The 17024-nt window shown below is 47.5% G+C and overlaps 1 protein-coding gene across 3 annotated transcripts in view; it reads right to left on the minus strand.

Annotated features, from left to right (window-relative positions):
- Positions 1–17024, minus strand: part of LOC133135385 (glucosidase 2 subunit beta-like) — a 133708-nt gene that overhangs the window by 91888 nt on the left and 24796 nt on the right. For all 3 annotated transcript variants that reach the window (XM_061252345.1, XM_061252347.1, XM_061252346.1), the window contains one exon: positions 15769–15847. In XM_061252345.1, the coding sequence (XP_061108329.1) occupies positions 15769–15847 (79 nt within the window). The remainder of the gene's footprint in view (positions 1–15768; positions 15848–17024) is intronic.

The following is a 17024-nucleotide window of genomic DNA, read 5'->3' on the forward strand; positions in this document are numbered from 1 at the left end:
TTTTAATTTCATATTATTTTTCAGCAAGGATGATCGGCCTTATCTAGAATATAAGCAAGAGAAGAGTATGTTTGGATCGACTAACAGAAAAAATGCAGAGGTTGACTAGTAGTCAACTAGTTTCCAGTTTCGTACTTGCAGGATCCATGTTGGAGTTCCCAGGGAAAATAATGTCACAATAAGATGGTTGTGATGTCACCTCACCCCGTGGGGACATGAAAAGTATGCACCAATCACTGTCGGCGTTGTTCAATTAGTTGTTGCCAAAATTATCCCTGATTGGTGGAGCTCATTTCTGGCTTCCATTTTAAATCTGACAATGACAGAGTGCGGTGTGGTGACCTCACCAATGTCTAGGACCTCTAGGAACCCAGGGAATGACCAGGACGTAGCCTAGAAGTATCCACCAATCAGCATCTGCACTGTTACCAACATACTCTGTGATTGGTGGAGCTGTTCACCATTTCCTAATGGTATTACCATCATCTCATCCCTATTTTATTTTCTCTGGGCATACTGCAGAGCTGTATGGTTACTGTACATCAGGCAACCGATTTCTTCAATTATCACTTAGGAAAGCCTAATATCGTATTCTGCAGCCCATGGGAAATACACAGCTTTATCCATCTGGGGAGATTTACACTTGACTGAAAGAAAAAAACAACAGCGACAACATCAATATGAGATGAATAAGGAGAAAAATTAAGCGAATCAAAATAAAAACAAATTTACTTCGGTAATCAATATCAATCAGTATCCAGCGATGAAATATGCTCTTGAGTTAGACCGGCTGTCAGCAGCTGACAGAATGAAATTCAGTCACAATTCAGACTGCATCTGTGCAGGCAATACAAAATATATCAATAACCATACAATACAATATATATTAATATACTTAATAACCTGTCATAACCTGTTATAACCCATTATAACCAAGATAAAGTACTATGCTGTACATAAACACACAGCCAGTATGTCCGCTGAGATTAGACTGTAGCAATAATTCCAAACTTTCTTCAGCAAACTGCATCAGGCACAGTTTTATTGGGTTTAACTGCAGCTGTTAAATGCCAGTGGCGCTGGAAAAGTGTTCCATTCCACACTGACATCACGCAGCTTTGAACCTTTTTATTTCTACATTTGTGCTCTTTTTGGTCACAATAACTATTTATTTCAGTGAAAGAGAAGGAGGAGGAGGAGAAGGCGGTTCAGAAACAGCGCGTTCTGAATGAGAAAGTCACAGTTATGTAAAACACGTTCCGCTGATAAAGTTAGAGAGCACTCTAGACACTGAACTATTTCTGAAGTGAGTGATTTACGTACTCCCAAAACCATCGTGACTTGTTCTTAATCAGTCAGTTTCCGTATAAAAGGACACATTATTCTTTTATCTCCCATACTTAGAGGTAATCGGTAAGTAATCCAAATCACCCTCATGAATCTTCCAGTGCAGAAGATACATACCTCTGTATCGGTCTCAGAGCACAAGACTGATGATGCTTTTTACTGACACACACACACACACACACACACACACACACACACAGAAACACAGAAACACACACACACACAGACACACACACAGAAACACACACACACACACTCACACACATACATACACACACACACACACACACAGAAACACACACACACAAAGACATGCACACACACACAGAAACACGTGCGCACACAGACAGAAACACACTCAGCCCCTGACTCAGCCCCTGACTCAGCCCCACACTCAGCCCCTGACTCAGCCCCTGACTCAGCCCCACACTCAGCCCCTGACTCAGCCCCACACTCAGCCCCACACTCAGCCCCACACTCAGCCTCACACTCAGCCTCACACTCAGCCTCACACTCAGCCCCTGACTCACCCCCACACTCAGCCCCACACTCAGCCCCACACTCAGCCCCACACTCAGCCCCTGACTCAGCCCCACACTCAGCCCCTGACTCAGCCCCTGACTCAGCCCCTGACTCAGCCCCACACTCAGCCCCACACTCAGCCCCACACTCAGCCCCACACTCAGCCCCACACTCAGCCCCTGACTCAGCCCCACACTCAGCCCCACACTCAGCCCCACACTCAGCCCCACACTCAGCCCCTCACTCAGGACCCGCCTCACAGCAGGAGAGACAGCCGCTGTGCCTCCACGAGAGACCGCTGGACTTACAGAGCGCTTCTCGTTGCGGGAGCGGGGGCTATAATCACCCGTGGTTAACCGTTCGTCATCTGCGGACACGCTGATGAATCAGGGGACTATCCCCCCCGAGAAGCCGGCTCCCGGCTCGTAACGTCCGCGCGTGCGTCAGGAAGAGGACATCCTGATATTAACCACACCGCGCATTTACATAACGCGGGGAGACGGGAGCGTGTGGAGGGATACGCGTGTTTGTGCAGCGCGTTGGGGGTTTAGCCGTGATTAGGCGCACAGGGACACCGGCACTACTTCTCTGTCGACAGCCGCTATCGCACGCTTCCATGTTCCTGGGCCGGTCGGTCCCGGTGCGCCGAAATCATCGATAAATTAAATCATATTTAATTCAGGAACAAAGACCCTGGACGTTATTTGCCGATGAACTGAAAGCTCAGCGCAGACCGGGCCTGGGCGCGTCCGCTCGGTTTTTAAACGGACCTGACAGCGGGGCACCCCCGCGCCGCGGCTCCGCGCTGGAGAGAGCGGATGAACGTAACGGAGCTGGTGGCAGCGCGCGGACGCCGGCCAGGGAGCGGGGGATCGATACGAGCCGGGCCGGTATGGATCTGCAGGGGAGATATTTCACCCAGGCCATGGGGACGGTTTATCGCGGAGCTAAATGCCAATGTAATTATTAGCGTCTGGAGACGGGGCTGAAGGCTGGTCCTGAGGCAGTATAGCATATTTAATTAATAAATGTCAGCCGCGCGGGAGGGGGGGAGGGGGGGGGGGAGGCGTACACACGCGCTGCAGGTCTCCGCTCTGTCAGCGACGCCACGCCCCCGCCATGATAGATCACCAGGCCCGCGGAGCAGAGCTGCTTGGGTACTCGGCTGAATAAAACATGGCGCCCGTTTCTCCCGTACTCCCAGCGCTCCGGCAAAGTAACATGAAATTGGGGGGCGGTGTCTTTTTTTTTGGGGGGGTGGGGGGGGGGTGAGATGCAGAAACAGTGATTACAGAGCGCTCTGATTCTGATCAGCAGGACACACGGTCCTGTAGCGCCAGCCAGCCTCCATCTGGAGGATTGCACAGCCACTGAGACACACAAACACACACACTATACACAAAACACGCGCACACAAAAACACACGCGCAAACAAACACACAGGTTTTTCCAGCACAGGGCACCTCAACACAACACCTGCATACGTGTCCGTACTGCGGCTAATCAATCTTCAGCTACACCCTGCGATTCCAACGTTACTAAGGAACACAGACCAAAGGCCCGTTTAGCCTCAACACTCAACACAACACCTGCATACGTGTCCGTACTGCGGCTAATCAATCTTCAGCTACACCCTGCGATTCCGACGTTACTAAGGAACACAGACCAAAGGCCCGTTTAGCCTCAACACTCAACACAACACCTGCATACGTGTCCGTACTGCGGCTAATCAATCTTCAGCCACACCCTGCGATTCCAACGTTACTAAGGAACACAGACCCAAAGGTCGCCATGGGAATAACAGTGCGCTACTCTTTACAGGCTAATGGAAAAATGGAAATGTTATCAGATATAGAGACTAATAATGTGAGCGAAAGGTCAGGCCAGGGAGGCATTGTGGGAGAAACAGAGACCAACGCTGTGCAGCCCAGACCCTCTCTGAGACCCCCACCGCACGGGAGGAGTGTGTGTGCATGTGTGTTTGTGTGTGTGTCTGCGTTTGTGTGTGAGCGTGTGTGTGTGTGTGTGTGTGTGTGTCTGCGGGGGTGTGTGTGTATGTGTGCATGTGTGTGTGTCTGCGGGTGTGTGTGTCTGTGTATGTGTGTGTGTGCGTGTGTGTATGTGTGTGTATGTGTGTGCATGTGTGTGTGTGTGAGCATGTGTGTGTCTGCGGGTGTGTGTGCGTGTGTATGTGTGTGCATGTGTGTGTGTTTGAGCATGTGTGTGTCTGCGGGTGTGTGTGTGAGCATGTGTATGTCTGCGGGTGTGTGTGTGTGTGTATGTGTGTGCATGTGTGTGTGTATGAGCATGTGTGTGTCTGCGGGTGTGTGTGTGAGCATGTGTATGTCTGCGGGTGTGTGTGTGTGTGCATGTGTGTGTGTATGAGCATGTGTGTGTCTGCGGGTGTGTGTGTGAGCATGTGTGTGTCTGCAGGGGTTTGTGTGAGCATGTGTGTGTCTGCGGGTATGTGTGTGTGTGTGTGTGTGTGTGTGCGTGTGTGTGTGTGCATGTGTGTGTGTCTGCGTATGTGTGTGTGTATGAGCATGTGTGCGTCTGCGGGTGTGTGTGTGTGTGCGTGCATGTGTGTGTGTCTGCGTATGCGTGTGTGTGTGTGTGTGTGCATGTGTGTGTCTGCATATGCATGTGTGTGTGTGTGGGCGTGTGTTTGTGTGTCTGTGGCACACTGCACTTATTTAATTACATTTTGATTAAATAACTCAACTGAAATAAATGCATTATATTATTATTCTATAAGGGCTGTTGAGTCCTTCACCACACTGATTATGATTCATTGCAGGATTACATAGAAATCGTCCAATCAGGGTTTGAGTGGTGTTTTAAAGACATTTCCTGGCCAATCAGGGGCTGAGTGGCATTTTAAACGCATCTCCTGACCAATCAGGGGATGAGTGGCATTTTAAACACATCTCCTGGCCAATCAGTGGCTGAGTGGCATTTTAAACGCATCTCCTGGCCAATCAGGGGCTGAGTGGCATTTTAAACGCATCTCCTGGCCAATCAGTGGCTGAGTGGCATTTTAAACACATCTCCTGTCCAAAGCCCCACTCCAGTGCTCTCAAAGCAGCCATCTAATCAGGCCCCCGTTTAATTGGCTAATTAAGGCCCTCCACCACAGAAGAAGAGCAGCCCGGTTCTGAACGCTCAGGTGGGTGCTCCAGAACACGTAGCACATACATATTTATTTACACACTTATTTTCCGCTGGAAAAATAATGAACGGGTTTGAAATTTTGGGGAAATGTGGCATAAATAATTTAAATCTGTGGAGTGTGAATCTGCAGATTTAAATTTCCCTGGGAATTAATGCGCCCTTGTGAAGGGGAGGCTTGTTTCAGGCACAGAGCCTCTCCCTCACCGAACCGCTCCTCCATATTAATAAACAAACAGTTCCACAAACTTTCCATTTCTCAAACCAGAGCAGCATTCCCCATCCCTCTCCGAGGCTGAACCTGACCGAAATCATTCCGGCTTTTCGACATGACCTTCCAGAACCGGCCTGACCGGATCAACCAGCCTGCTCGGAACAGAACACATTTAAATACACGGCACAAAACGCTGCAGAATCCACAGATTCACACGGTATTTCTGATATAATGTGCTGGTTTTATTTTCATAATGGTCACTGAGTACATTCCATTTAAGAATTTAGCAACTTCAGTGGGACTGCAAAAGAATTAGATTATATGATGGCAAAAAAATTAATCATATATACAGTACGAATGGTAAAAGCTGTCGTTAACATCGACACATCTGTGAGTACACAACAGGCTGAAATAAAATAACTGGAAATGAAATAAAAACAGAATCGCGTCGATTGTATGAATGTTATACATTTGATCACAAGCCCATAGTGGGTTACAGAGCTGGCAAACTGCAGTAAACATTACCGGGGTCTGTACACGTTACACAACGCTGTGTGTCATAAATGAAGGGTATAACTCCCCTCCTTCATTTACATAAGCGATGAGAGAGAGCTTCCACGCGCGCAGTGACACAGTGAAGTCCTCTCCCCTGCGTTCTATGAGACTGCGATGTGTGTATTGGCATCATTAAGATATCATTAAAAGCCAAACACGTGAAACTTTAATGACCTGCCTGACCCAGGCTCGTGAGCGGGAGAGGAGGCTCCGAGTGCGGAGACAGACGCTGTTCTCACAGGCCCGCCGTTAATTAAATCACACGTATTCTCACCCACAAGCTGTAAATTAACTACTTAATTTTTTTGTACATTATTTTCCCCTCATCTTTTCCCAGGAGGGTAAAAAGCGAGCGTTCACACGCTGAAAAGAACATGCGGCTGAACGCTCGACACCGTCAGCGTTGCCGGAAAAAAGGGATGTTATATTTGACAAATAGTTTTGGAAAAACACCAATTAAAGCTGATCTGTAAAACCGCTTGCATGCGCTTGTTTTTTTTTTTTCCCCCTCTCTCTTTTCGAATGACTCACCGACGCCGTGTCTAAAATTATCAGCAGAAAGACAGAGAGAGAGAGAGAGAGAGAGAGAGAGAGAATGAAAGACTGGTAATTTAAAGGAGTGAGCTCAGATCATAACGTGGCCCGCCCGGACCTCCTGCTGACGGAGGGAGCCTCCATCTTACTCAGGAGCCTCCATCTTACTCAGGAGCCTCCATCTCACTCAGGAGCCTCCATCTCACTCAGGAGCCTCCATCTCACTCAGGAGCCTCCATCTTACTCAGGAGCCTCCATCTCACTCAGGAGCCTCCATCTTACTCAGGAGCCTCCATCTTACTCAGGAGCCTCCATCTCACTCAGGAGCCTCCATCTTACTCAGGAGCCGCCACAGCAGCCCTAAATCTGAATCCTTTCTTCCCTGACTCACGGGCGATCATTTTCAAGAAGTTTCACCCCACACCTTCCCATGACTTCTACAGTTGCCCAGATCACAGAGCGGGGGATCGGGAGGAAGGGCGAGAGGGAGAGTGAGTGAGAGGCAGATGGACAAACACACAGGTGATCGTACAAATCCTCGATATTTTATGTGCCATTAATTATCTACGTAGTATTTACAGGGTAAATACAGCAACTACAGCTATAGTTTTCCCTTATGTTCGAACATACAGTAACATACAAATTATTACCTGTGTTGTTTATTATATGCAGCCTTTTTTCTTCATTGTTATTACATGGTGCCAATACTTCTGGAGCCCCCTGTATGTGTTAGTTTTTTAAGCAGGGACAGTGCACCGCACATTCTGGGCCCAGAATAACTACACTACGTTTCACCTGGCTTTCCCCCTGGGAAGATAATATAAAAACCTGAACACACACAGATAGCCATTCAGTGCTGAACACAGCGAGCATCTCAGACACACACAATCTTTACACAGCAAGGTTAGAACACACACAATCTTTACACACCAAGGCTAGAACACACACAATCTTTACACACCAAGGTTAGAACACACACACTCTTTACACACCAAGGCTAGAACACACACAATCTTTTCACACCAAGGCTAGAACACACACAATGTTAACACATGAAGGTTCGAACACACACATTCTTTACACACCAAGGTTAGAACACACACAATCTTTACACACCAAGGTTAGAACACACACACTCTTTACACACCAAGGCTAGAACACACACAATCTTTACACACCAAGGCTAGAACACACACAATGTTAACACATGAAGGTTCGAACACACACATTCTTTACACACCAAGGCTAGAACACACACAATCTTTACACACCAAGGTTAGAACACACACACTCTTTACACACCAAGGCTAGAACACACACAATCTTTACACATGAAGGTTCGAACACACACATTCTTTACACACCAAGGCTAGAACACACACAATCTTTACACACCAAGGTTAGAACACACACACTCTTTACACACCAAGGCTAGAACACACACAATCTTTACACATGAAGGTTCGAACACACACATTCTTTACACACAAAGGTTAGAACACACACAATCTTTACACACCAAGGCTAGAACACACACAATCTTTACACACAAAGGTTAGAACACACAATCTTTACACACCAAGGTGAGAACACGCACAATCACGTCTCCGTTCTGAATAAAACGTCAACAATCGCTGCACAGCCTGTTTTATTCTGCTCCTTCATCCTGTCTGACACCACGCGGGTTACATCACACTGGAGGAACTGATAGGAACAGACAAACAAAGCAAGAATATAAAATAAACTACTGCACAAACAGAGAGGTCAAATGGAATCAGTCTGGAATCAGGGCTCAAAGATTCTTAAAATGCTATTAATTCAGACACACATTAAAAAAACTATTCAAGGTTCCCAAATTGTGATTTATTCTGGTTTAAAGCAAATTACAAACCATCTCTCATTTGTGACTTGCAAATGTTGATAATTAAGAGTTATGATTATCTAGATATAGAATAAACATGTGAGGTAAGTAGATGTATTCCTGGGTCCAGCTGTACTGAGTTAGCTGGATAACTGCACTGAGTAAAACCCACAAAGCAGGATTACTGAGTTAGCTGGATAACTGCACTGAGTAAAACCCACAAAGCAGGATTACTGAGTTAGCTGGATAACTGCACTGAGTAAAACCCACAAAGCAGGATTACTGAGTTAGCTGGATAACTGCACTGAGTAAAACCCACAAAGCATGATTACTGAGTTAGCTGGATAACTGCACTGAGTAAAACCCACAAAGCAGGATTACTGAGTTAGCTGGATAACTGCACTGAGCAAAACCCACAAAGCAGGATTACTGAGTTCGCTGGATAACTGCACTGAGTAAAACCCACAAAGCAGGATTACTGAGTTAGCTGGATAACTGCACTGAGTAAAACCCACAAAGCAGGATTACTGAGTTAGCTGGATAACTGCACTGAGTAAAACCCACAAAGCAGGATTACTGAGTTAGCTGGATAACTGCAGTGTGCAAAACCCACAAAGCAGAATTACTGAGTTAGCTGGATAACTGCACTGAGTAAAACCCACAAAGCAGGATTACTGAGTTAGCTGGATAACTGCACTGAGTAAAACCCACAAAGCAGGATTACTGAGTTAGCTGGTTAACTGCACTGAGTAAAACCCACAAAGCAGGATTGCTGAGTTAGCTGGATAACTGCACTGAGTAAAACCCACAAAGCAGGATTGCTGAGTTAGCTGGATAACTGCACTGAGCAAAACCCACAAAGCAGGATTGCAGAGTTAGCTGGATAACTGTGCTGAGTAAAACCCACAAAGCAGGATTACTGAGTTAGCTGGATAACTGTGCTGAGCAAAACCCATAAAGCAGAATTACTGAGTTAGCTGGATAACTGTGCTGAGTAAAACCCACAAAGCAGAATTACTGAGTTCGCTGGATAACTGCACTAAGTAAAACCAACAAAGCAGGATTATGGAGTTCGCTGGGTAACTGCTCTGAGTAAAACCCGAAATACCCCACCCCCACCCTTCCCCCAAACCTGGAATATGAAGTAAAAAGCTTAGCGCGGGTTTTATGCATATTGTGCAGTTATTTGCCTAACTCAGAAACCCTGCTTTGTGGTACAGGGCCCAGGAGGGAGCAGGTGAGGAGAAGTTATGACCACCTAGCTTCAGAATAAAGAGGTAAAGTACGTAGATATGTTTCTGGGGCTCTGTGGTAGCAGCTACGGTTAGAGCCCTTCAGTTTCCCACAGCCCAGTCTTCAGGACCATGGACAGCGCTGCCCTAAACTACAGGCTTTACATTTCTTATGTAGCGGACACTTTTACCCAAAGCAACTTACCGTTGATTAAACTAAGTCAAGTTAACTTGAATGAAAGGCAGTTATACATATTTCATATTCTATAAAATAATCTGCTGGATAATCTTATACGTGCAACATGACTACAAGCCTGTACAGCCGGTAGATATTTATATACAGTAATATTGACTTGCAGAAACCTTGCTCTGTAACAGAATGAAATCTAAAATGCGCTGAATATGTATGACTGCTTGTAGAATTTTAAAGAGCGGATTAAAGAGAGGAAAAGAGGGGTGAGTGTGCGCGTGCGTGTGCGTGTGTGTGCGTGCGTGCGTAAGTGTGTGTATTTTCCACCTCAGCAGCGAGCCCCTCAGCTTCTCTGCCTGCACGGTGGGGTATGAGGGATTACTGAGGTCCTGCTAAAACGAAGCACATTCAGCCATTTTACCATGCAGCGTTTTCACATAACACACACGTACCTGTACACGGACACATACCTGCACACACCCACACACACACACACACACGCACGCGCACGCACGTAGGCACGCACACACACACTCTCTCACACACACACTCACACTCTCTCACACACACACTCACAGACACACTCACACACGTAGGCGTGCACAGCCACACACGCACACACACACACACACACACTCTCTCACACACACACACACACACACACACTCTCACACACACACTCACAGACACACTCACACACATTGGCGCGCACAGCCACAGACACACACACACACACACACACAGACACACACACACTCTCACACACAGGGCTCAACAGAGACTACAGAGGTCATGCATATTCAGTCACAATCACGCTCAGCTCTGATTAGCCCAGCCCAGCCCCGCCCGTCCCCTCTCTCTGTATGCGACTGCAGCATCATCGCCACGGTGATTATATCTTGACCTTACATTTGGCCCCGCTCGTTACCAGTAACCCCCAACCGCCGTGAAACAGCGACTGCGCCCCCGGCTCTGTCCCAGTCCTTTGTTTCCACCAGGTACCGTAGCATGTGCTGCATTGTGGGTAACTCACATACGCATTCCGTTCCACATCTTCCTTCCTTCTGACCTACCCGTGACCTTTCACCCCCCAGCATACCTGCCGTCCCCCCCCCCCCACCCCACACAACAACAAGAACAAGAACAAGAACAAGAACGCCCCCTCCACAGTGGCACCTAACATGAGGAAGGCAGGAAGACGGAAAGCAGGAAGTGGAAAGGGTTTTGGCGGGAAGAGTCTCCCCTCAAGCCCCTCCAGACACAATTACATCAAGCACCATCTGCCTGAACACAAGAGAGAGGAAAGAGAGACTCCGCAATGGCATTTTTCTGACACAAAATGAAGGCTACATTCTTCACACACACATTCCGCTACCTACCGCACACAGCTCCCCTCTGGAGTCAGCCTGTCATCTCACATTACGCAACTTTCTGTTCAAAGCAGGAAGGAGCAACTCTGGGTCTGTGACAGCAGGCGAACGCGGTCCTGAACGCTCGTCAAACCTTCTCAAACCAAGCACATATCCACGTCAAACAATCAAAATTCACTTCCTCTGTGTGTGTGTGTGTGTGTGTGTGTGTGTGTGTGCGTTCACAAAAGATAAGGTTTTTGCATTCAATAGGTCACTGGAAGGAGTTTATCCACAAAATACGAACAATTACGAGACGCAGGATCAAGTGATCCGTTAATAATGTGTTTGTGAAAGGGAACTGCTGCCACCCTCTGGTCAACAGAGGTACTGTCTGTCATCAACAGAAACACTGGTATTCTAACCTACAGCGATGAGCCTCACAACAGAATGAGCTGCCACCACCGATAGTCTGGAGCCAACGGTTGTGATTCAGGAGAGGAGTCTACCGCTCTCTCCCGAACCGCCGAAAATGACGGGGCACGGGGGAGCTGCCCCACGGCGCCCGTCGCCAGACTCCGCCGTTCGCGGCGACCTCGACCGGGTCGGAATCCGCGCGCGGCCGAAGCGAAGGTCGCCGTGACGACGAGCCGGCGTGCCACGCCACCCGATTCACCACTGAGTTCAGAGCGGTTACGCAACAGCACTGAGAGACTGACGACTGAGATATTAGAATATATACGCCGCAGAGGATGCTGGGAAGGCTGAGCTAAATGTCACTGGAATTAAACAGATGGCGAGGAGAGCCAGGAGCTCGAGGGGGGAGGGGGGGGGGGGGGGGGGGTGCTGTCGTCTCCTCAGAAACGCCGCGTGGGCTACAGGGGCACGGACAGGCCACCGCGGAAGGTTCTGGAAGGGCGGATCCAGAGCCGGGGGTGGGGGCGACTGGGTCGGTGTATTTGGGGAAAGGAAACGTGGAAGGTTCTGGAAGGGTGATTCTCGAGCTGGGGAATGGACTGGGCAACAGTACGTGGAAAAGGGACCATGGAAGGTTCTGGAATGGGGTGGTCCCTGCCCTGATCTCGTTTGTTGCTAAATATTTGTCTCAAACAGAGGACCAGGACTGTGGTATGTCAGAAGCACACACATTAAGAGTGTGTCATCTCTCCTCCAAGGAGGACAGCAGGAGAGACTGTTCAGCAAAATGGCAGCAATGTCGTCAATGGAAAGCCCTTAAACGAAAACTGTGTCAATTTAACCGTACATTTAACCATATAAATCCTGTTATTTTATGGGATGGCTAAATTAAATAATGCTGTAATTCAACATGACTTTGACAGTGTCTTGAAAAAAACGGTGAAATCCCATTTTCCGGTAAAAATGACATTTGTACCACGCCTGCCTGTAAGCAGAGGAAGGCCTGTTCTCCTCTCAGTGCACTCTGCCGTTTTCATTTAACCCAGACTGTGAAGCCCAGGAAATAAAGACACCCACCAAAGACCTGAGCCGACATGTAAACACAGTTACGCTCTGAACTAAAAAAAAAAAAAAAAAAGGGGTGTAAAAATATAAATATTGATTTTTCACAATGGACCCAGAGTTTAACATGACACCTGGGAAATAAAAAATAAATAAAAATACATTGCAACCAAGTGACAGGATATTACTTTCGGGGACACCTGCAGCGAACCAGTTATAAATCTGCCGCTGTCTACACTTAATCTAATAACAACGGCGGATGAACTAATCGCGCTACTCCCCAAATAACATTGTAATATGACGGAGGCCGAGGCTTGGAGCGCTCCCCGGGCCTGCGGACCCATAAACGGGCCGGAGGATGTGGCACCACTGTGCAGGATAAATCAGGAGAAAGTGAAACGCGTCTCCGGTGAGAACTTTCCGGGGCTATTGGGGAACGCATCATCAGGCCGTCCAAAACTGCAACTCCACAAATACGCCCAAAACAAAGGACACAAAACGTGTCTGCCGCTCCACCCGTTTGTGTTCGTTCTCTTCAAACTAGCTGCCCGAATTTAATATTGATAGCTAACATTTAGCAAGGTTCTTTTTGCTATATAGCATCATAAGATGGCGCAATTACGTTTACAATTTAAAAGTTTCAAATATATAATATAGTTTGTATAATAACAATGGATTAATCAACAATGCTTTTCAAATGAACATTCTGTATATTTATAGTCATGTCGAATCCACAAAATCTTAATGTTGGTCATTTTTAAACTTAAGAAAATGTAAATATCCTCATCAAAAAAGATTCCTGTAGAGGCAGAATGAGAATGAGAGAATTTGAAGGAAAGAAACACTTACAGTTCAACAACTTCTTTAAACTACAAGACTGTTTCATTTGTATTCATCACCAATAACATTTGAATCAGAGACTGCCTATCGCTGGGGAAAATTGGGTCTTGTTTTGATGCGGCCACCTTATGAAAATACATTTTAAAAACCCAATTAATGTGCTTTTTTGGAATAGACGGTATTATCTGTCGCGATCTTGTGAGGGAAGTTTCCAGAACGGATTCAGAGAGCTGGCAAAGGCAGGCGCAGTTTGAACACTTCGGCTGGGAGCTGGAGGACTTCGCTGGCAGAAAGAAATGTTACCCTTGATCATCAAATTGCTTTACCGAGGAACTCTCTGTCCTTGCATTACCTAGCCCACTGAAGTGGAAACTAAATTCTGAGGAGCGCCTAAAGCTTATTGTGGAAGAAAACTAATAAAAAGGTGCAAAAATGACACGGAGTGAGGGCTATATGAAATCAGACACTACATGCCCAATTTCAAACATCCTTCCAGAAATAATGAAAGTCTCTCTACATTGCAATTAAGGGTTATCTCAGAGAAATAACTCAATAGGACCCCTCTCTCCGAATTCATCTGTTACAGGACTCGAAGCGGAGTTCCACCAGACTTTTTCCCCACTCGGAACAGCAGGCAAAGTAATGTGGTTTCACATCTGACGGCAGTTCAGCCTTCCCAATGTGACGGGGAATGGCCTCGTTCTCCGTATTACCCGGGTTAGGCTTATAAAATTAATAAACTTGGAAACTCTAACAAAACGAGCCCCTTTCCCATGTCAGACATGTTTTCCAGTGCCCTGATGAACCGAGACATTAAGGCGGTGAGCAAAGCAACAGGAACACTGCGGTAAAGTCATTTCATAGGCCTTCAGGCTAATGCAGGCGGGCGGCGTGTTCTCTATATGCTGAGGCTTCCAGGGCCTGGAACACGACCCCACTGTTCAAAGTCAATCCAGTTACGTTTAATCAACGGCAAAGCAAAATCAAAATCCAGTCTCTTGAGCCTTTCCAGAAAATTCCACAAATATCCGACTGGGTTCAGATGGTGACTAGGCAGGTCTTAAGATATGGATAACACTATGTGTCATTCTCCTCAAACCACTGGGCTTACAGGTACCGGTACCTTACAGGTAGCCACCTCTGTAGGAAATTAATGGAGGTATAGCATGCACAGTGGTGCCAGATTTCCCCAGACAGAGAAGCAGAAAGAAACCCAAAAGAAGAGAGAGGGGACCGATTGCAAACCGGGGGGGGGGGTACCCAATAGCTACATTTACAAGTCAGCCAGTTCCATTAAGCCATAGTATTGAATTGAATTGAAAAACGTTTTTCGAACAAGTAAGGCCAGTAGGCATGAATATGAAAAAAGCGCTACGTCTTACACTTCAAAATAAGCCGCCAGTTTTTTTGTGTTTTTTTTAAATAAGCCCAAAAAAGCGTAACCTGCGACTTCTGATTTGTTGAAGCGACTTCAGGGGTAAAAAAAAAAAAAAAAGAAGCAGAAAGTTGTAAAGTTTTAAAGCTTTACACACGGACTTGGCGACAGGCAGTGAGGAGTGCCCAGCGGCATCACGCACCAGCGGATCCGCCACTAAGGCTCCGGAACCTTCCGCTGCTGCGGCAGTGCTGTGACTCCGCTCCTGCTCCCAGCGCGCTACCTGCTGCCCGACAGCGGTGGGGCGGGGGCACCCTGCTGACAGCCCCCCGGGGGGGGGGGGGGGGGGGGGGGGGCGGGTTGTGTGTGGAACACACGCGCGCACGTCAGCGGAAGCCCACGTCCACGCGGAGGACGGCTCGTGAAGCCCGCCCGGACCGGGACGGGCACCGAAGAGGCAGGACCGCCACCTCACAGCGCACTAAAGATGACTACAGAAACGCTCCAAAAAACACTCACTCGCACACGCATAACCGGAATTTCTATTAGGTTGCCTGGCATTGCATCAGTAATGCAGGCCTATGCATCTGATATGGATATATCCTTTCCTTTTCCCTGAAGCAAACGGCTCTTCCCTGGGCCAAAAGCCTAATTTCACCGTGTCTGCGACGCGCAATATGTGAATTAAGTGTAAAAGACAGTTTTCTATCAATAAAAAAAGGGCTGGCATGCTCTTCTAAGCACTTATTCATGCTACCTACAGGTGCCAACTTTTATAGTGGGCCTGCCAATCTAAAAGAGTAAATATACTAAATAATTCAACACTTTGTTTACACAGAGAATGACTTGGACTCCCGGAATTTAATATTTAATGCTGTTAAAAATAGCGCGGAATCAACATCACACCTTCTGTTTTTACGAACCCCTCGGAAAACCGTATTTTTATTTATAATGTGCACATCAGTGTTCATTTACAGTACAGTCTGTCACAGGATTCCTAGCGATGTGTTTGAAATGATACCCGTCTTATATACGCTATATTTCTGCCCGTGTTTTTTCCCCACAATTGTTGAATTATTTTTTCGGATTTCGCCAAACTCACCAGCGCTTCCCGCTCGGTTAAGCCACGCCCCTCCTCTCCACGGCTCACCACGTTGGCCTGGACCTCCTCCACCGTGATGCTGGCCAAACAAAAAAGACAACAGGGTTCTGATTACAACCAGAGCATGCCCGTGATTAACACAGCTAAAATGAGTGCTATCAGAAGATCAGCAAGAGGTGAAAGATCTGCTAAGAATATAGTTAGCAGATTAGCAGGAAGAGAAAGATTTGCTCATAGTGAATTTAGCAGATCAGCAGGACGTGAACGCCCTGCTAAGGGCATCGTTAGCAGATTAAAAAGGAAATTAAAGACCAGTCGAGACTATAGTTTTCAGGAACAACCCTGCCTTATTTGCAAGCCTCTGATTGGCTCAACAGGGGGACAAACAACAGATGCCTTTCTATTGGTCTGTGAGTGGTCAGGCCTTTCCTATTGGTCAATGAGTCGTCCTCAGCCTTTTCTATTGGTTAGTGAGTGGTCCGGCCTTTTCCATTGGTCAGTGAGTGGTGAGGCTTTATTATTGGTCAGTTAGCGTTGAGACTTTTTTACTGGTCAGTGAGTGGTGGGAGGAAGGGGGGGGGGGGGGTTGGTCGTCATGGAGAAAGAGCTATCCGACACATCTATCCTGACGGCAGACGGGAGCAGAAACCGCACAGTACAGAGCCTGGAAGCCCGGGCCTGAGACAGACTGCAGGGGAGCCGAGCGTGCGGGAAACAGCAGAAGCAGTGCGCCACAATATCACTCCTCCGCTGATGATCGGGGGGGACCGCATTCACAGTCGCACTCGGCAGACCAGTAATTACCTCCAATCACACTGCGAAACTGGCAGGGGGGGTCGGGGGCAGTCTAGGCAGTAGTCTGGCTGCCAGCGCGGACCCCAGGGAACAATACCCGCACTTTTACTGCCAGACTGGCAACCTGAGTGGCTCCATTGTTCACCACTCAGGGAGCAGGCTGCCATTTTGTACCAGCCTGCTCTGCCTCACTCAGCCGTTCTGTGTCAGCTAATGGATCCTCACTGAAGCACAAGGGCTCTGGGCCAGCGATCGTGACCGTTACAGAAAAGACCTGAGCACAGGCCAGCAAAAAGCACCTTAACCCAAGTGTACATCTGTAGCTATGAGCAAAGGGCAGATTTCCACTGCTTTTTCCATATATTTTTGACATTTTTTCCCCGATTTTAGCAGCGAATGCAGGGGAACAAAGCCATAGGCCGTGCGTGTATGCAGGATTGTGCACAAAGTGAGAATATACA

Source organism: Conger conger, chromosome 8 (genome assembly GCF_963514075.1).
Source record: "Conger conger chromosome 8, fConCon1.1, whole genome shotgun sequence".
NCBI classification, from domain to species: Eukaryota; Metazoa; Chordata; class Actinopteri; order Anguilliformes; family Congridae; genus Conger; species Conger conger.